This window comes from Tursiops truncatus, chromosome 5 (assembly GCF_011762595.2).
Source record: "Tursiops truncatus isolate mTurTru1 chromosome 5, mTurTru1.mat.Y, whole genome shotgun sequence".
Classification (NCBI taxonomy): domain Eukaryota; kingdom Metazoa; phylum Chordata; class Mammalia; order Artiodactyla; family Delphinidae; genus Tursiops; species Tursiops truncatus.
This window is the reverse complement of record NC_047038.1, coordinates 120,319,048-120,339,082: the sequence shown is the minus strand read 5'-3', so window position 1 is coordinate 120,339,082 and position 20,035 is coordinate 120,319,048. Positions and strand designations below refer to the sequence as shown.

Below are 20,035 nucleotides of genomic sequence, written 5' to 3'. Positions count from 1 at the left end.
ATATATGAATTGGAATTAAAGTCTGTATTTTAACAAGGTCCATGGATGACAAATACGCATATTAAAGTTTAGGAAGCACTGACTAGCAGCTTAATGTATACTTATTTTTGTTTTTGTTTTTGCAGTACGCAGGCCTCTCACTGTTGTGGCCTCTCCCGTTGCGGAGCACAGGCTCCGGACGCGCAGGCCCAGCGGCCATGGCTCACGGGCCCAGCCGCTCCGCGGCATGTGGGATCTTCCCGGACCGGGCACGAACCCATGTCCCCTGCATCGGCAGGCAGACTCTCAACCACTGCGCCACCAGGGAAGCCCCTAATGTATACTTATTTATTTGGGGTTTGCATGTCGGAAAGACAATGGACCATTTCTGGATGTTGAAAGAGGATATGAGGACACAAGAAAGTGGACCTCATTCTATTCCCTGGTAGATTTACTTGAATGTCTCCAAGGCCCATCAGCTTGGCTGTCCTAGGTAAAGCCCCTTTACCAGTTTGTCCCCGTGCTGACTCGACCCACACCCTCCACCCGCCAGTGGCCCGGTCCAAGTCACTCCGCATTCTTGTGTCTGTCTCGAGGGTCCTGGAAGGGGAAGGGAGTCTCTCACAGACACTCGGGCCTCTACCTACTGCTCCAGCTGCCGCTCAATTCTTGGGCAGTCTCTGCTTCCAGTCTCTGAAGTTTAATGCTGCTACAGACACAGGTCTCCAACCGCGCATGGGAAAAGTGGACACGTTCCAGACCTCCAAGCCCAGAGCAGCTGTTCTCTCTTCTACTGTCACCTGGAGCGCATTGCCATCTGCTTCATGGTCTCTGATACTCACCTCTTTTTCAGGTAAGAACATCTCCATCCACGTGGCCACCTCTTTTCTGGAGAGGAGGCCAGGGACAGAGAAAGTTGGGAGAAGAAAGGAGCCTCATGCAAGATGGTGGAGAATGTGATCAGACGGCAAAACTGATCCCCAAGTAATGCTCTGGGGAGGGGCTGAAGAAGACATTCAGCAGAGAGAGCCTAGTATTCAATGTGAAGATTTTCTCTGAGCTGTACTACAGTATGAGTCTCTCTCCATCTCTCCAAGCAAACCTTCAGTAAAGCTTGCTGTCTCCAACTCTTTGGCAGGAGAAGTGAAGTTCGAAGGACCACGTGTGGCCAGAGGTCGGGGGTGCAGTGAGGGGAAGCATCGCCTGACCTAAGAAGGCAGCCGGCTGGCAAAGTGACCCAGATTTCAGTGGAAGCCAGAGTGGAGGAGAGCAGTAACTACGAAAGTGTAATCTTGGGGAGATCCTTGGATTTGCCACAGGATATGGGATGGGGAAGGCTGGAACAAGTACTTTTTAAATTAAAGGAGTGAAAAAGAATAGATACATGTACATGTATAACTGAATCACTTTTCTGTACACCTGAAACTATCACAACATTGTTAATCAACTACACTCCAATATAAAATAAAAAGTTAAATACATAAATTAATTAATTAAAGGAATGAATACCCCCAAAACGGATGTGGGTCACCTAGGAAACAGTTACACTACTGAGTGTCATCGGGCCCTTTCCTTCCAGGACACGAAGTGCAAGAGGGTGAGAGAGGTTAGGTTGAGCTGAGGTCAGGAAAAGCCACTGCTACCTGCCTGCATCGAGCCCTGAGGACCCCCTTCGTCACTCCCCAAAATCCAGCTTCTGCCCCTGTCTGTCAGGCATGTGTGTGTCTGAACCCTAAGTCTGGATAAAGTTCAAATTCCCTTTCATGGGACTCCAGGGCCCGCAAATTGCCAGTGATATTGAATAATCCCTGACCCCTAAGAAGGCTTGGAGCACACAGGGGGATCCTCACGGGGGGCCACCACACCCTGACGCCTGCAGAGAGCTGAGTCTCAGCTGAGCTGCAGCTGAGAGACACGGGCACAAGAGAACTTGGCGTCACTTAGCTGCCCCCGTGCAAGCAGGAAGAGATCCTGGCCTTTCCTGCTTTTAGAAGTTCTCCTTTCTCCCCATCCCCAGCCCACTGCCAGCCAGCACACACAGATGTTTCAAGGGAATGACTGCGCCTACCTTGGCGAAGAATGTTGACAGGTGCAAACATGGGCAGCGGGCACGCCATGCCCAGCTTCCTCGGCCCAGGCTTACCGCACTCATCCTTTACCCGCAAGGCCCCAAATCTGTCACCATACCACTCTTGGTCTGCAGGCTCTTCCCTAGTCTCCAAGAGTCCTCAGCTTTTGGAGGGTATAAGAATTACCTGGGGCGATGGTCAAGGATGCAGATTCCGGGCCCTGGGCACGGCTAGGATTTTGAGGCTGTGGACACCCTGGGAGAAGCCCAGCTCCAGTGCTTGGTCTTGGTTATCCAGTGCGCTAACTCCAAGCTCCCCGCCCTCCAGGGTCTTCTGGAGCCATTCATTTTTCCGTCTACATGGCCTTTGGATCCTTAAATTCCCTTCAGCTTCATCCTTTCTACTTCTGGTATATTATTGTTTTAACAGTCACCTACTTCATCAATTTAGCCAAGGGCCCTCTTTTTTAGTTTCCCTGATCCCTTCATTTTTCTTTTCTAAAACCCTCTTCTAGTTCCTCATAATTCTGCCCTTCCTCCTGCTTTCTCACTCCACTTAACCTTCTAGAAAAAAAATCACCTTTGTAATAGTCCCCTTAATATAGACCAAAAAGACCAAAATAAAACACAATTACATTTTAAGGGAAACTTCTCTTTATTATCATTAGAATGTTTAAAATACCAAAGACCTCACATTTATATAGTTAACCAGAGACCTATAGGCCAGAAAGGAGCAGTGACAAACAATCTACTTCAAAATTCTTGCTGTGGCCAAATCATGTTCTGTGTCAATGAGCGCCACTCTCAATTTGTTGCTGCGTGCAAGTTTCCTCTAGTTGTGGCGAGCGGGGGTTACTCTTCATTGCAGTGCGCGGGCTTCTCATTGCGGTGGCCTCTCTTTGTTGCAGAGCATGGACTCCAGGCGCGCGGGCTTCAGTAGTTGTGGCATGTGGGCTCAGTAGTTGTGGCTCGCCGGCTCTAGGACGCAGGTTCAGTAGTTGTGGCACATGGGCTTTAGTTGCTCCGCGGCATGTGGGATCTTCCCGGACCAGGGCTCGAACCTGTGTCCCCTGCATTGGCAGGCGTATTCGTAACCACTGGGCCACTAGGGAAGTCCCTGAAATGAAACTTCATTCAGTGAAAGGATTCTGCTCTAGCCGTTTAATAGTTAACAGTTAATAATAAAAGACTTCTACTTTAGCAGTTTGATAGTCACCCACATGCTTTATTTTACATGAAAAATTAGATGCTTTGAAGATTTATATTTACTAACTGGGGGGGGAAGTAAGTACTTAAAATATATTGTAATTGCAGGAACAAAAATCATTTCTAGGTATACAATTGAAGTTTTAGGTTCAAATCTCTTTTTACTCATTCAAATCCTTTTGGTAAGGGTCGGAAAGCTTTAAAGGCAAGGAAGGCAGAATAATGAACGGAACCATTTAAAGCCCGATGAGAGAGGTAATGAATGTTACTTGAATCATTTAATGGTTTGGTTTTTAGTATATCTTCTACAAATGAGGTGTTGGGTAGTAGTGCTTAAATTCGGCTTCTTTAATAAAGAGCTATGCATACTTTTATAGATAAGAGGAAAAAGCAATGGATCTAATCTCCACTCTGGATAAAGCAGCCGCCGCAGAACCCCCTAACCGGTGCGGTATGACTGCCACCTAGTGGCGGCATATCCTCACCACAGGAGTCCTGCCCAGTGGAGGTGAAGGAGAGGGGGAGCCCGAAAGCTCCCGGATGGCAGGGCTGATCTGCAAGTTAAAGCACCCGGTAACTAGAATAAAGTTATATTTTTCTATCATGTCAACTCTTACAGCTTCTATCTTAAGGTCTATTTTAAGAAATATACTTTTATTGATTCAGTTTCAAAAAGAGTTATATAAGGACATGAAACCTTGGTTTTCACTTGAGAGTTTATCTTTATTCCATGCAGGCTCCAAATGGACAAATAATATATATCATATGTGTGTGTGTGTGTGTGTGTGTGTGTGTGTTTGCGTATCATATATAAAATATAAATTTGCATGAATTTAATTCTAGCCCAGAAAGCATTTTGTGACTTAAAAACCCTGAAGTTTGCTGGCTTTGGAATCACTGGAATCAGTAAGGAAAGAACCATGAGCTAAGTCAGATTCACTCAGCTCCACCACTGACCAGCTGCCGGACCTCAGACAAGTACTTTATTATGTTCCAACCCATTTGCCCAACGTGTTAAACAGGGGAGTTGAAATAGATTCTCTCTAAGATGCTCTCCATGAAAAGTTCTAAGACCTCTCCTGTTGATTAATTTCCACCCTAAGGGTGACCAAACATTTTGAAATTATAGCTGAGCTACTCCATTCCCTCTGCACTCCCCATTGCCACTCCCACAGCATTATGGGTGATTTCAAGGCTGACCCATTTTCATAACCTGGTTCTGCCCTGGAGCCTCCAGAGAAGCTAGAATATCTCAGAAATATCTCAGCTGGCCAGCTGGTCAAATAATTTTTGCTCTTTGCTATTTGCCCCTATTAGTTAGTACAGCAATCTTTTCAAATGAACTCAGATCAAGACAAAAAGTATTAAAATAAGGCCCACAAGATCTAAAGGTGTGTAACCTGACATAGTTTCACTTTGTTGAGGTAGCAGCTAATTTTTGCAAGCTGGAAAACAAAAGCTGGTGTGTTTGAGGTTTCACTTCAGTCCGTGCTTTCACTATTCAGCAATCAGTGCAAAGACAGTTAAGCATGACCTTTCCATACAGACGGTGCCACCCTTCACCAGCTCAAAGAGCACCTGTCGCGTTAACCCTTGAAGGCAGATGTTTGCTTATTTTTGAGACCTAGTCTGTTAAAATGGCAGAGAGCGCTGAAGTAAGGACTTTGCGGAAGGGAACATAATATCACTTAATCTGCTTGCACTACTTGAGAACAAAGTCATACTGCCGTTCTAGGAAATTAGTCGGAGACACATAAAACAAAGCACTCTTCTTAAACCACATGTACACGTGCTTTCTTAAAATTATTACAAACACCGCTCTATTTGAAGGCATATTGATCACAGCGATAAGAGGTGTTCTGTTGAATGCAATGGTCCCCAGCTTCAACACAGAGCATAATGCGTACTGCTTGTGGGCAGGAGAGCTTCAGCAACCCTGCAGGATTGTTCCAGAAAGTCTGAATATCTCAAAGTTTAAAGGAATCTTAAAAGCGATTTCCTCCAAATACAAGAATCCTTGTATCAGTAGCTACAAAGGCAGGGTAAATGAGGGGGTGAGAGCAATCCAACCCCAAGGATAGCCAGTAAGGAATGAGAAACAATGATAAACCCCATGAGAAGTCAGCCTGCTTTTGTTATCACCAGCCACCAGCAATTCTGAACGACCTCAGTGATAAGATGCTCCTCTTGGCAGGGGTAGGCCATCCCCACTCCCCAGACCCACCCTACCCCATCCCCTGCTTTCTACCCTATCTGGCCTCTGATTTAATGTTAGGTGACTAAGAGCACGCTCCTTTCTAATTTTTTAAAAAGAGGTTTTCTACTTCATATCTCCTAATTATCGAAGTGATATTTTATATCTTAGAAGATACACAAACAATATTAAGAAGCATTTAAGAAATTGTTGGGCTTCCCTGGTGACGCAGTGGTTGGGAGTCCGCCTGCCGATGCAGGGGACGTGGGTTCGTGTCCCGGTCCGGGAAGATCCCACATGCCACGGAGCGGCTGGGCCCGTGAGCCATGGCCGCTGAGCCTGCGCGTCCGGAGCCTGTGTGCCGCAACGGGAGAGGCCACAGCAGTGAGAGGCCCCAGTACCATAAAAAAAAAAAAAAAAAAAAAGTCATGCAGTGTCACCTCTACCCCAGGCCTAGCTGACACCACCACTTGGCTGCTTTGTATTTCTCAATGACTAAAATTTACCTTTATGAACTATTTCCTGAGCGTCTGAGAGCCTACACCTTGGGTCTGCTGATGCTATGTTTTCAGAACTTTAAATCACCGAGGAAACCATATTTTCTGTAGGAATGCTTAGGAAAGTAAAATCCAACGTGTTTATATCCTTCCTTTCCCCTTCAGAGAAAATCCTTTCATTTGTTTCTGGTTTTCTGCTCTCCTGAGAGAGGAAGGGATCAGAGTGAAGTTTATACCTGGAAGTTGGCGAGTTATAGCCGCATACAGACAGCTTTATCCAATAAAGAAGCTAGGACTGGTTATCTAGACGAGAGAAGAAAACGAAATAGGGTCCCAGTTAATTCAAGACAACCAATTGCCTTGGCCTTTGATACTGTAGTAAGTGATCACATAATTGTGGCAGAGAACACAGAAGTGGCAGCTTGAAATAAAACTCCAGCTGACATACTTTTAAAAGCAATATGGCAGCTGTGAGCTGGCCACAGAATTAGGAGGAGAGCTGGAAGACTTCCCTTTGGAAAGCCGGCCTGCAGCTGAAAAACAATGGTTAGTTCTTTCTTCCTCTGCTGTTCCTCTGTTCCAATTTAATATGAAATGATAATTTCTTCTTTTTCATGGGTGGGGAGAACAGCCAGTGGGAAACAGAGTAAGGGTCCCTCAACCCCAAGCTGTGGTAACCTCAGTCCATGGTAATCCCAAGTCATGGTTTCCCTTTACAGAATGTATCCTTTCTTTCCCACCAGCATCAGTGATGGAGAAGAGATCATGCTTATGTAACAGTTAACAGTTAACCAACCAAAGGAGCTAAAGGACCATTCCCTCTGTGCTGTGAAGAGCATGAGTAGAGCTGCCCTTGCCAGGTAAGCAGGTGTGAAGCAACGCTGTGATATGTGAGCTTTCTGTAGAGACGAATAAATTAGGAAAAGATTTAAAAGGGTCTTCAACCCGGAGGAATGGATAAGGAAGATGAGGTACGTATATACAATGGAGTATTAGCCATAAAAAAGAACAAAATAATGCCATTTGCAGTGACATAGGTGGACCTAGAGTTTGTCATACTGAGTAAAGTAAGTCAGACAGAGAAAGACAAATATCATGTAATATCGCTTATATGTAGCATCTAAAAAAAGGGTACAAATGAACCTATTTACAAAACAGAAATAGAGTCACAGATGTAGAAAACAAACTTATGGTTACCAAGGGGGAAAGAAGGGAAGGGATAAACTGGGAGATTGGGATTGACATATATACATTACTATACATAAAATAGATAACTAATAAGGACCTACTGTAGAGCACAGGGAACTCTACTCAATACTCTGTAATGGCCTATATGGGAAAAGAATCTTAAAAAGAGTGGATATATGTATATATATAACTGATTCACTTTGCTGTACACCTGAAACTAGCACAACATTGTAAATCAACTATACTCCAATAAAAATTAATTTAAAAAAATTTTAAAAAGAAAAAGTTTCTTGAGCAATTATAAGAAAAAAAACCACATGGAACTATTTCTTTTGAAAAAGTTCTTCTTAGAGTAGTCCCAAATGTTAGAAATTCAAATCTGGGGAATTCCCTGGCAGTCCAGTGGTTAGGACTTGGTGCTTTCACTGCTGGGGCCCAGGTTCAATCCCTGGTCAGGGAACTAAGATCCTGAAAGCTGCGTGGTATGGCCAAAAAAGAAAAAAGAAAAAGAAAAGAAAATTCAAATCTGGACAGAATAGCTCTCCCTGAAGCCTCTTTATGAGAAAATTGATGATTTGAGTGTGATAGTCATCCCGACGATGACTATCTTGATAATATTTATAACATTTCTTGAAAAAAAAATATTTTTCCAACAAAAAATAAGATGTTCCAAAATTGTTAAAACGCTTGATTGTTTGTGCCCATTTCTATGTGCAATACAGTGTGGAAAGAATTCAGTTCCATGAACAAGCATCATTGAAAATAGAATAATGAAATAAATAAGAAGTGAACTATGTGCTTTTAAAAAATATTCTTTGTGCTTGTTTGCAAAGTGTTTGAAAGCAAAAGTAGCAGTTTCTTTAATTAAAAGAAATAATGTAGCATGTGACCAATCTAATATAAAAAATATTACCAATAGTTTATGACTGTCCAGCATTTTACTGAAACCATCTAGTAATTCTGTGGCAACTGGATCCCCTATGACGCTGAAAGCATGCGGACTTAGTGGAGCAGAGGGGTGGGAGGGGTCCTGGGGAACACGGAATAAGTGACAAAAAGAAAGAATGACATCAAAGGAAAGGACAACAGATGGGATAGCAAAATGAGAAAGGGAGGGGACAGGAAGATTGAAAAGGGGATGAGGGTCATACAGAGTGAAGTAAGTCAGAAAGAGAAAAACAAATACCGTATGCTAACACATATATATGGAATCTAAAAAAAAAAAAAGGTTCTGAAGAACCTAGGGGCAGGACAGGAATAAAGATGCAGATGTAGAGAATGGACTTGAGGACACGGGGAGGGGAAGGGTGAGCTGGAACGAAGTGAGAGAGTGGCATGGACATATATACACTACCAAATGTAAAATAGATAGCTAGTGGGAAGCAGCCACATAGCACAGGGATATCAGCTCAGTGCTCTGTGTCCACCTAGAGGGGTGGGATGGGGAGGGTGGGAGGGAGACACAAGAGGGAGGAGATATGGGGATATATGTATGCATATGGCTGATTCACTTTGTTAAACAGCAGGAACTAACAAAACATTGTAAAGTAGTTATAAAGATGTTTTAAAAAGTAAAAAATAAAAATATGTTTTTTAAAAAAAGAAAAGGGGATGAGGGTTGTCTTAGTAAATTCTGCTACTTTCCTAAAAAAAAAGTTAAGCAAAAGAACAACCAGAATTTGCTTAAACAGGAACGGAATGGATACTAAAACCCTGAACAAAGAGTTGTAGAAAGGAAACAAGAACTCTGCCCGGCTCTCCCCCTATCTCTGCTGTGTTCACATTCAGCACCTCCCTGGCCAGGACTGGCCTCTGCTGCAAGTGGACCCTGTGCTTCTCTCCAAACAAACTGTAGCCAAGAGAATTTTAAATGTTGATGTACCATAATCAGAGCTCAGTCTCCACTCAGGAATCTCTCCCTGGCAGTCAGAGTAAGCCAAGGTCTCACACATCACTGACAAACGGATCATAGGGAAGGACTGTAAGAAAAGCTGGAATAATGCCAGGTGCCGACCAGCCCCTCCTCTTGGAACAGCTCTGCTATCTTGGTTTCCTATAAAGCGGTCTCCTCAAACTTTAACTCGCACAGGGGTCAACTTGGGGATCTTGTTTAAATGCAAATACTGGTTCAGAGGCGCTGGGATGAACCCAAATTCTGCATTCTAACAAGCTCCTGGGGACCCTGCTGGTCCTCAAGACGCACTGGGAGAAGTGAGTTATAGAGCACCCAGGTGAACCTTGAGTGAGTCAGGTGTGACAAGAGGGAGAGACAGAGAGAGAACAGGCGAGAGAGAGAAGCATACTCTCTCCTGCAGGTTACATACACAGAACACAGGAAGCAACATATGTTCTTTGTTCATTCATTACGGTACTTTGTCCAATTCCCCAGCATTCAGAGTGATGACAGTTTCCCTTCTGGACTTTTCGGCAGCTGGCATTCTCTACACATGAGTCTGGACCCAGAGCAATACCAGCTGTGAATAAGCCCAGGGAAGGAAATGGAACTCGAAGACTCTAGGAGTTCTAACCTGCCCTGTTAGCTGGGCACCCGGCTGGCCCCCCTGCAGCTTTTCCTACCTTCTTCTCACCCAATCCTTCTTCCACGGAGGAACGATAATTGTCTCTGAATCGTGCTCAACCTGAACGTCAAGGGTATGCTGGAAAGCTTAGGTGATTGAAGCAGAACTATTGAGAAAGTGCTAAAAACCAGACTTGAGTCTGATTTCTTTACCCCTTTGAAAGATGTTCCAGATCCAGAAGCTTCCTCGACGTTCCTTATGTTTGTGCGTGAGACGGAAGGTATAGGTGATGGAGTGCATCCTGGACAAACCGGAGGCAAATAGCACTAAGGAAAAACTATACTTTGGCCTCATGAAGAGAGTTGGAATTAAGAGTCACTCTCAGTTGGAGCAGTTTGATCTTTATTTCCTTTGCCAGAAGCTGCGTGCAGCACGATGCCGTGTGGGTGTCCTCAGAGGTGCTACCTAGCTTTGCATGTTTCCTGACGGAGGCAGCACTCCTGCCAGCACCTAAGTGGGGAGTGTCGGTGGGAGGAGTAAGCAGGTTTCACTTCCTTGCTGGTTGGAGACTCAGCTACAGCTGGCTTCTCTCTCAGCGGGGAGAGGAGGGCGTGAGGGGCAGCAGAACGTGTCTCTCTCTGCCTCTCACCCAGAGCACCTCGCAGGGGCTTAGCGGACGCGAGGGGTGCGAATGGGCAGAGCAGAATCTCCAGAAGGGAAAATGAGCATCCAGGATCCTTCAGATCTGTGGAGCAGGTCGGACGGAGAAGCTGAGCTGCTCCAGGACTTGGGGTAAGTGGGCAGGTCCCCTTTTCCAGGCGTTTATTGGGTGAACCTTAACTCCTCACCCCTACGCAAATGCTCATCTTGATGAACGATTCTCTTTTAGCACTCCTTCTCTCTGACACCCCAATCTTCTATCCTTTCCACTTTACTCATCTGTGTCTGTGGGGGCCCAATTCCATTGTGAAAGTATGGATTACCTTTCCACATGTGAAAACAAGTAGGTGGAGAAAATGGGACAAAAAAATCAAATGCTGGACGTTCTTTGAGATTTTAGGGACAGAACTGGGCTGTAGTCGCGGTTGTTGCTGGGTTTCCTTGTTATTGATCTGGTCTATGAATAAATGTGCAATAAAAAGTGCTGAGCTCCAAGCTACTGACAGTAAGAGGGCTGCGCTGCTGGTGGGATAAACAGAAAGCCTAGACCCTACAGTAAGGGAGAGGGACTTTTTCAAGAGAACGAACGAGGAAGTGTCTACAGCAGTGTCCCATGTGTGTTTCTTTCTCCTGACACTGCATTTGTGAGCTCTTGTATGCATGTATGTCTTTTAGGGCAACTTTGAGCCTTTTAAGTACTAACAAGTCAGGAAGAGGATAAACACTCTGCCCCAGACAGGTTACACATTTAGGTAGGAAGAGGCACTGTGGTCCTGTCTTTAAGAAGGGACCAGATGCGACAACTCATCAGGATACTTAATAAAAGAAGCAAATGTTACACAAGAGAGGCGTAGGGGATTTCCTACAGAAACTGCTCCTTTCCCCTGAAGCACCGGGAATAGCCTGGTGAGGCTGATTTTGACACCTGTGATTCCTAAGAGGCGAGACCTGCACCTGCTGTCTCACTAAATAGCTCTAATCTTCACAAACACTCAAGAGCTGTGATCATCTCCATCTCACAAAGGAAGAAAACAAGCACCAAAGGGATTGAATAACGTGCCTGCGGTCACACATCAGTTACCAATCAGGATTCCAATCTGCCAAGTCCACGTCCTTATCCAGAGAAAAACTAAAATAGGGATGAAATCTCTCTGCGTCAAGACTGCAGAGATTGTATTTTGGGGTGTTGTAAGCGTTCTCAATAAGTCCTGTCTTTAGATTTTAAACTTGAGGTCTCAGAATTGAACTTTACCTTCATAAGGTAAATCAAACGTAACAGCTAGACTTTTCAGTAAAGTAAACTCCCCTTACGGGGAGTCAGAGCTCCAGGACACCTCTAGCCTTCTAGACCAAATCCCCAAACTGCAGAGGTAAAATGTTCCCTGAGCATCCAAAGCGGTGTCACAGAGTCCAGGCACTAGAGCTGGACCCTGGGCTCTCACTTAGATCCGTATGAAATTATTAAACTATCATTCTTTATGTGTTTGGTTATGTGGATTCCCAGCCCACGATCGGTAGGAAACCACAGAGGAGAAGAGAGACAAAGGAACTATTCAGCTCTGGTCCTTTAATTCAACAATCTTTGAGCCTAGGCTCTGTGCTTGAGTACCCTTGGCACTCACTTGGATGACAAAGATGAGCTAAACACTGTCTCTTCTCCCCACCTTAGTGCCTGTAGCAGGAAGCAACCTTAGGTAAAACCCACTAGGAAACAGAACTGTGTCTTCCCTCCATGTGCAGAGATGGACATTCAATTCAACCCAGAAACACCCCAAAAAGGTGCTTTTATGTCCATACTTCACTATTTCATAAAGTCTGGAAATGTCTTAAACATTGGAAGATGGTTTCTGTAACAGGCAAGTTACAGTGGTCTAGGGAAATTGCTCTACGGTTGCGGTTCTTAACCTTGGCTGTGCACTAGAATTACCCAAGGAGTTTTTTAAAATTCCTGCCCAGGCCACACACCAGACAAATGACATCAGTATCTTGGGGGTGAGCGTTTTCTTTTTTAAACTTTCCAAATGATTTCAGAGCAAGACCAAGGTTGAGAATCACTGCATAGAATAGAAATCCAACAGAAGCACTGAGTAAATGTGCCCTTATTTGTTGGATACGTACCTGAATCTTAAAGCCATTAATAAACGCTGACATTTCGTCTGTGGGTTTGGGAGCATTTTGTTTAACAATTTTATTGAGGTATATTTTATAGATCATAGAGCTCACTCATTTCCAGTGTACAATTCAGTAACCTGTAGTGCCTTTAAAGAGTAGCACAGCCATCACCATAAATCAATTTTAGAACATTTTCATCCCCCCAGTAGGAAACCTCAGAAGCATTTTTTAAAATATACTCAGTGGTGTGTTAGTTAAACCACCTGGGTGAGGGATAGCCCTGATTCAAGAGTCTGCCTGTTTCCCTGGTATAAATACTCCAATCACAGGCATTTTCAAGCTGCCAAGGGTTTAACTACAAAATTCCTGAGAATTTAATAATGGACTTGAGTTAGTACCTGTGCCTCTGGGACAGTCCTGATATACCTCTCATAGGTCATAAGATCTGAGCAAACTTGAAAATGACCTGTTGCCTCTGGCAGAATTCTGAATAAAATGAAACTTCTTCTTTGAACCTCTAGGCTACTGGTTAGGTATAATCTACCCCCAAACTTCTAATTAATTCCGTTTTTAAAACGCTCCCTAAAAACAAAATGATTTAAAGCAGTTGATAGATAAAAAGTGGCTGGTTTTAATGCCTTCATTTTGAAATCGTTTTTAATAGGTTATCTGAGTAGTTAGATAGGTTCTTACCTTTGTATTTTTGATAGATACAGACAGACAAGGTGGTGGTTAAATTAAAGAGATGGGATCTTTGTTCTTTGGTCCCATTTTTCTTCAGGTTCTGGCATCTGTAAGCTCTGCAGATTAAACCCTGCATTGCAGCAAATCCATCCCCTGCCTTTCTAGGACACACACGACTTGCTCAGAAGACATTCTTTCTAAAGTACCTAAATCAAGCAACTCAGATGCATTTCTGTGTCTCACATGCAGAGTATCAGTTTAAAGACACTTAGTTTCCTTCATCCTAAACATATTAATGCTTCCAGAAGCAAAGGGGAAATAACACAATGTGCAATGGTTGCTCAGCTTCACGTACACGTTGGCCGAATGGGATGGGGGAGGGAGGGGCAAAGGCTGTGGAGAACGGTCGGTGAGAAGCAGGAGGTGTACTGGGAACAGAAGGCAGGCTGTGTGTGGCTTCCAAAATGAAGCGACGGGGCTGTGAAACAAATAGTGAATATTTGAGGCACCCCCTAAGGAACAAACTAGGATAGAATTGCTAATCAGTTAATAATTGATGATTCCAGCAATTCTTTGGTTCTAACAAAGGTTCCTACAAAACCATGTAGTTTTGTATGTAACTACAAACTACATAACTACAGACACAAAAGGGATACTGTGGAATAAAAATATTTTAGCATATCTTTAGATATTCAAATTATCTACTCAGACATATTCCTTCAAGCAAGAAATATGATAAATGTTCCCTTTTTTATATATTTTCCCGTCTCAAATTTTATAAGGAAGTGTCTGTGTTTGGCTGTGCTGTCAGAGTCAAGAAAGTAGACTCGAAGCTCTGGCAATTTAAGTAAATTAATTAAAAACTAATTTCTCTGCTGCTTCCCATATAAGAGAAGGTTGGAGCAGATCAGGGATCAGCAAACTTTTTTTGTCAGAAGCCAGGTAATAAGTATTTTAGGCTTCGCAGGCTGTATGATTTCTGCTTCAGCTACTCACATCTGTCATTGTCATGCAAAAACAGCCGTAGATAACACAGAAACAGATGACCGTGACGGTGTTCAAACAAAATATTATTTAAGGACGTTGAAATTTGAATTTCATACAATTGTCACGAGTCATAAAATATTCTTCTTTTTTTCCCCTAACCACTTAAAAACGTAAAACCATGCTCGGCTCACAGTCTACACCAAAACGTGTACCCTGGTAGGAACTGGCCCTCACATGGTGGTTTGCTGACGACCCAGGGGATAGGTAACAATCACCAAAGCGCGGTCTTATGAAGAGGCAGACATTTTGCATTCAGGAGCTCTGTCCTTCAAAAGGTATCTACGTTCCAGCTTTACACATGAGGAGACTCATTAGCAGAGAAATCAAGCTGCCTGGAGTCCCAGAGAATCTGGGTCCCAAGGCCATGCTTATTCCACCAAACCAGGTTGACCTCCTGTTGTGAGGGTCAGTGGCCGGCACCAGGTCGTTCACAGAGTTTGGCCTTCACAATAACACCATCAATACAGTATGATTATACTCATCTTATAGAGGCAGAAGGCGACTTCAGATCGGTCAAGTGAACTGTCCAGGTCACAGACCTCATAGGTGGTGCCCCGAGAGTGCCTAGGCGCGTACTCCAGAGCTGACTCTCTCTCCACCGATGGAAGAAGGTACACCTTCTAAGAACGGCAATTTAGTAAGGGTTGGATGCTCACCATGTGCCAGGCACTATTTTAAGCCTTTTGCTTGTATGACTTATTAAATTCACACATCACTGCCAGGGAGTTACTACCACTAGTGACATTTCTGCTCACAAATGAGAAAAATGAAAGACAGTGCTTTTATCACATGCTCAAGATGACACATTCATAAACCTTCAAATCCAGGAGTTTGGCCCCAGAGCCCACATGCTTCTCCACTAACACAACTTCCTGCTTATTATAGCAGCACTGTTAGTGCTAGTGAGAACTGAGAGAAAAAGTAGTTCTGTGATTGCTACCACCAACACATTTTTTTACTAAAAGACATTATTCTTTCACATGCTTCACATAACAGACATGCATATACAAAGCCAGATCAATATCCTAATTCATCAGAACTTCTTTGAATTGTGTGTAGATTCCTTTCTTCGGGGCTAGGCACATCGAATAGGCTCAGAAAAGCATAGTAAATTCAAAGCTTTAAAGGCAGCTGTTTACAGAGCTGATACCAAGTAGAGCAAAAAAGCTTGTTCCTCTTCTGGGCACAATTCCGTAATCTTGGACTCTAAAAATGGAAGGTGATTCTCTTGTGGCCGAGCGAGAGTATGTAACTAGTGTACAGTTTGATCTTGCTTGGACTCAAGCGAATTTCCTCTTCAGTTGTTGTGTTTCTGTTCCTCTGTGGGTAACGGTGACTTCCTTCTACTTACGTGTGGAAATCCAGCCACACACGTTCTCCACATCGAGTGGGTCACTTTGTTTCATTCATTCTCTTTTCCATTTTTTCATAGACCTATCTGTTGAATGATGACATTATGCAAGGCAGTGTGGGAGTTACTGACAGTAAGAAGTGGTTGTCCCCTCAAGGAGTTTACAGTGTAGAGGACAGAGAATGCACGAGTGGGTGGAGTTAGAACGCAGGATAGAGGGACTGAGGGTCATTGCAGTGTCTACATAAAGAACACAGCAGATGGCAAGAAAGGAGGAGATCATTGGATGTGGAGAAGATGGCCTTGGAACCCATAGGATTTTTGTCAGTTGAAGGCAGAGAAGAAGACATTTTCTAAAGAGAAAATGGCATGAATAAAGCAGTAAAAGTGGCAAAACATATGAATATTCAGAAAATAAAAAGTGTCCACATGGACTCAGACCCTCCCAGTCCCTGGGACCAAGCAGTTACTCATCGTTCAGTCTTGCTCTGGTCTTTACCTCTCAGAGTGCCCACCTTCAGCTACATTCTATGAGAAAGCTTCCACCTGGCTTTCCTCTTCTAGTTTCTAGTGTCATAACCATACACTTAGCCTGTTTTTTTTTTTTTTTTTTTTTTAAGCCTGGGTTAATTTCTTGCTCCCACCAACTCCTCTCAATGATCCTGTCAACTAGGATAAATTCCTAGTCTGAGCCCCCATGCTCTGGCTACTCCTCCCTGAGGTGGACCTGTCTGAACCCAACCACAGCTCACGTAGCCAAGTCTTGGCTGTCACTCGGTCACCTACAGATTCCCTGTGGTCTTGCTTCCCCAACTACTAGTGCCTGCTCCTGTTATCTGTTGTTAGACTTTCTTTGCTCAAAAATATTTAAGTTTGGGCTTCCCTGGTGGCGCAGTGGTTGAGAGTCCACCTGCCGATGCAGGGGACACGGGTTCGTGCCCCGGTCCAGGAAGATCCCACATGCCGCGGAGCGGCTGGGCCCGTGAGCCATGGCCACTGAGCCTGCGCATCTGGAGCTCTGTGCTCCGCAACGGGAGAGGCCACAACAGTGAGAAGCCCGCATACCGCAAAAAAAAAAAAATTTAAAAAGCCTAAAGGCAACAACTTAATTTGTTTTGATAAAAGTATAGCTATGTAAGAGAATGTTGCTTTTTAGAGACACATGCTGAATTACTTAAGATTAAAATGCTATGATATCTGTAACTTACTTTTAAAACATTCATCCAAAAATATATGAAGGAAATCTGGCAAAAATTATTCCACCTAAAATATGGGTATTATTTAAATGTGGGTATTATTTATACTCAGTTTTCTACTTTCTTGTGTATTTGGAATTATTTATAATAAACACTTTAAAATAATAAAATGTATTAATTATTGAAAATTTGGTGAATAAAGAAAAGCACCAAAAATGTCAGCCCTGTACCACCACCCAAAATGACATATTGGTCAACTTCTCTCCAGTCTTTAAAAAATATTTTTCTGTAAACACACACACACACACACACACACACACACACGTGCACGTAGATTGAATTGCGCTCGTACCATGCATATAATTTTGCTCTCACTTTCTGGTAGCATACATTTTCATCATCTGCTTCTTGTTCGTTCTCAAAGCAGGTTCTGGGTCTGGTCTTTCCCAGGCTATCCTGTTGCCCTGTATTAAAATTTGAATATTTAGATTGATCCAAATTCCGGAAGGCCTTAAATAGATTGAGTTTGGACTTTGGTCAAACATCATTTGACAATATGTAATCATTGAATGTTTATAGGAACGTGGAACTACATGGTCATCATGGGTTTTTTTTAAGGTAGATTAATCTGGTAGTTGAGCATGATCTATAGTAATGAGTCCAGAGACAATAAAACTAATGAGTGAGAGAGTTTACAGATTGGTGTATAAGAAACTAGAGTGAGGACCTGGGAATAGTAAGGAAGGAACAGGGGTGGAAGCCAGTAATTCTACTGAGCTAAAAACATAAGTGATTCACAATCAAATAAGAATGAGTTCTGCTTTTGTATAGTTTTTCAAAATGGCATCAAAGCAGTTTTGAAAATCTTAATGGCACGAAATTCTTCTAATTCATCCATGGTTTGCTTTCTCATTGTAAATATCTAAAGTTGCCTGGGTCTCATGTGATTGCTCGTATGATTCTGACCCCCCACCAGTTGAGTCTGTACTTTGGGTTAATTCTCTACATAATCTTAGAATCATTTTCTAGATGTCAGTCCTAAAGCCCTAAGAGGTTTGGCCACCTGATCTAGGCTGAGCACCGCACACTCTTTTTGACAGTGATCTCCTTAGGGGCAGGGCAGTAGGTTATGCGTATTTGTCTATTCCATCCAAGCTCAGCACTTGACGAATAGCAGATGTCTAAATATCTGAATTGTCCCAAGTTGGGTCAAAGCCAAGACCAGAACTCAAGGTCGCTGACTTCAGCCCACCACACCAACACTGGTGACGTACTTGTACTTATTACCCTCAGACTCACTCAGTCCTCTTAACAAAAGTTTTTACTGCTGGGACAAATTGACATTGGTTAGAGGCAGCATCTGAGCAATGGAATAGACAGGAAATAACTAATGAAACAAAGATCTTTTTTTTACATCCCCCAAACTTTGGGACTTTTTCCTAGAGTTATAGCTTCCTGAAAGTGACCTTCTCTGTCTCCTGTCCCAACCCACAATGGTAGGTTGTCAATGGCAACTACAGTCCAAAGACAATTACCCTGAAGCAGCATTTTATGATGTATAGAGGATGCAAGAGTAACCACAGTAAGTGCAGAGTCAAGCTTGATTCCACTCCGAGATGAGCCCTCCTGAGAGAGCCTCTGGTTTGGAATCTCTGCCCAGGCGTTCAAGTCCCCCTCAAGCTCTTATCCATGAAATAGTTTTTCTAGTCAGTCTCTGAGCTTTGGTTCCCAGTCCAAATCAAACATTCCCTGAGCCCCAACCACTGGAGGAGCAATGATGCTCTTTCGGTTTTACAGCCATTTGTGTACTGTGCTGACCTGGGGACTGGAGAGGACCTCTGCTGGAATGAGACGCAATTTGCCTCCCAGCCCCCATTTCCCCATCCGTGACTCTGCCCTCGGGTCTCTCACGTCTCTGACAGCCCTGGGTGCATTGACCCATGTCATGCTCTGTGGGTCTGTATCTTCTCTCACTTTGGTTTCTCTGCCTCTGTCTCTGGACCACTCTGATTGGGTCTCTATTTGTGTTCCCTAGGTCACTGTCCCTAGGTGCCTCTGGCTATCTACATGAGCCGCTGTGCCTTTCTCTTGTCTCTAGGTCTGTATACCTCTCTTTCTACAGCTCTTGACTTATGTATCTCTCACTCTTTGTGCCCATCTGTGTCTCTGGATCTCTGAGTCTCTCTCTTTCTGTGTTTCCATCTCTCAGAACTCCTTGCCTCATTCATCAGGCTCCTTCAAGAACAAGTTTATCCTGGTTTCCAACTCCCACAGAATTATCATACCCCTTCAGTCTTGTTTCCCTGTAGCTGAACCTTGACTCCCACAAAAAAACACTTGGGGCCCCACCTTTAGTTCATTGTTTGACCAAATACGTACTCTGCCTCTGTCATCACTCAGGTATGCTTCCTAAAGCCTGGGGCAGCTGGCCTCACCATTTAGCTCTGCTATTAGCATTTGTAAATGTGGACCATTTAGAATGGTAATGTGGAAAGCCTCAGACAAGCTGGTTCCATCACAGAAACCTCCTGATTGGAAAGACTATTGTCTTTCTTCAGCCTCCCCTATGTATCACACTACGATACATAGAACTTTCAAACTTTTTGCAAAGCCTCTCCTGGGTTCTCTCCTTGGTCAGGGTCCATTTGCTATGATCAATGGAAAGGTAAGCCCACATCTGTGAACAGGGGACTTAACATGTTTATGTGGTCAACACCACGTTGTCACATAATATACGCCACGGCCTGACTATAATACAAATTGCCGCACTGATAGTTTTTGAGCTAAATAAGACATTTCCTTTTCCTTAATCCATGATTTCTGATGGCGTAAAGAGTCAAGGGCTTCGTGTTTTCATGAAGTCAAAGTGTCTAGCACCCACGCTGTGAACAAATGTACACAAAGGCGAGCAGCAGTCAGGCAGATCCCATGGAGTGACTCAAGTGTTGAGGACACATGAGCCCAAGTTAAAATTGCTTCGATTGAGATTGCCTAATAGATTCATCTTTTATTCTATCACCATTGTGTTAGCAGGATTCTGAGGCCAAGCACAGACCTAGCAAGCAAGAAGACAGATCAGTGAGCTGTTATCCATGGCCTTAAGAGAAGCTCTGTTATCCATGGCGTCATAGGTTACACATTTACCATCTTTGGTCTAGAGAGTTCAGAAAGTGTGTCAGCATCATTCAAAAGTGAGACTAAGGTTGAAAATGAAAACAAAAGTGAAAATTCTCCAAAGAAGAGAGCTTTCATTGGCTGTTCAACTCCAACGCCTGTTAGCCCTTCTTACACAATTAGGAATTTCTATTATTGCTTTGGGTTGAAATGTATGTCC

General features: G+C 43.6%; 2 protein-coding genes across 5 annotated transcripts in view; one reads left to right on the top strand and one right to left on the bottom strand.

Moving 5' to 3' along the window:
• Positions 1-2,673: 2,673 nt before the first annotated feature.
• Positions 2,674-20,035, bottom strand: part of LAMTOR3 (late endosomal/lysosomal adaptor, MAPK and MTOR activator 3) — an 82,967-nt gene continuing 65,605 nt past the window's right edge. Inside the window, exon 9 of one of the 2 annotated variants that reach the window (XM_073805571.1) lies at positions 2,674-3,164. In XM_073805571.1, the coding sequence (XP_073661672.1) occupies positions 2,836-3,164 (329 nt within the window). In that variant the 3' untranslated portion in view covers positions 2,674-2,835. The remainder of the gene's footprint in view (positions 3,165-20,035) is intronic. The other variant, XM_073805570.1, reaches the window with a different exon arrangement.
• DAPP1 (dual adaptor of phosphotyrosine and 3-phosphoinositides 1) overlaps positions 10,268-20,035 on the top strand; it is a 59,987-nt gene continuing 50,219 nt past the window's right edge. Inside the window, exon 1 of one of the 3 annotated variants that reach the window (XM_033857369.2) lies at positions 10,268-10,443. In XM_033857369.2, coding sequence (XP_033713260.1) covers positions 10,343-10,443 — 101 coding nt within the window. In that variant the 5' untranslated portion in view covers positions 10,268-10,342. The remainder of the gene's footprint in view (positions 10,444-20,035) is intronic. The other 2 variants (XM_033857367.2, XM_019926460.3) reach the window with 2 other exon arrangements.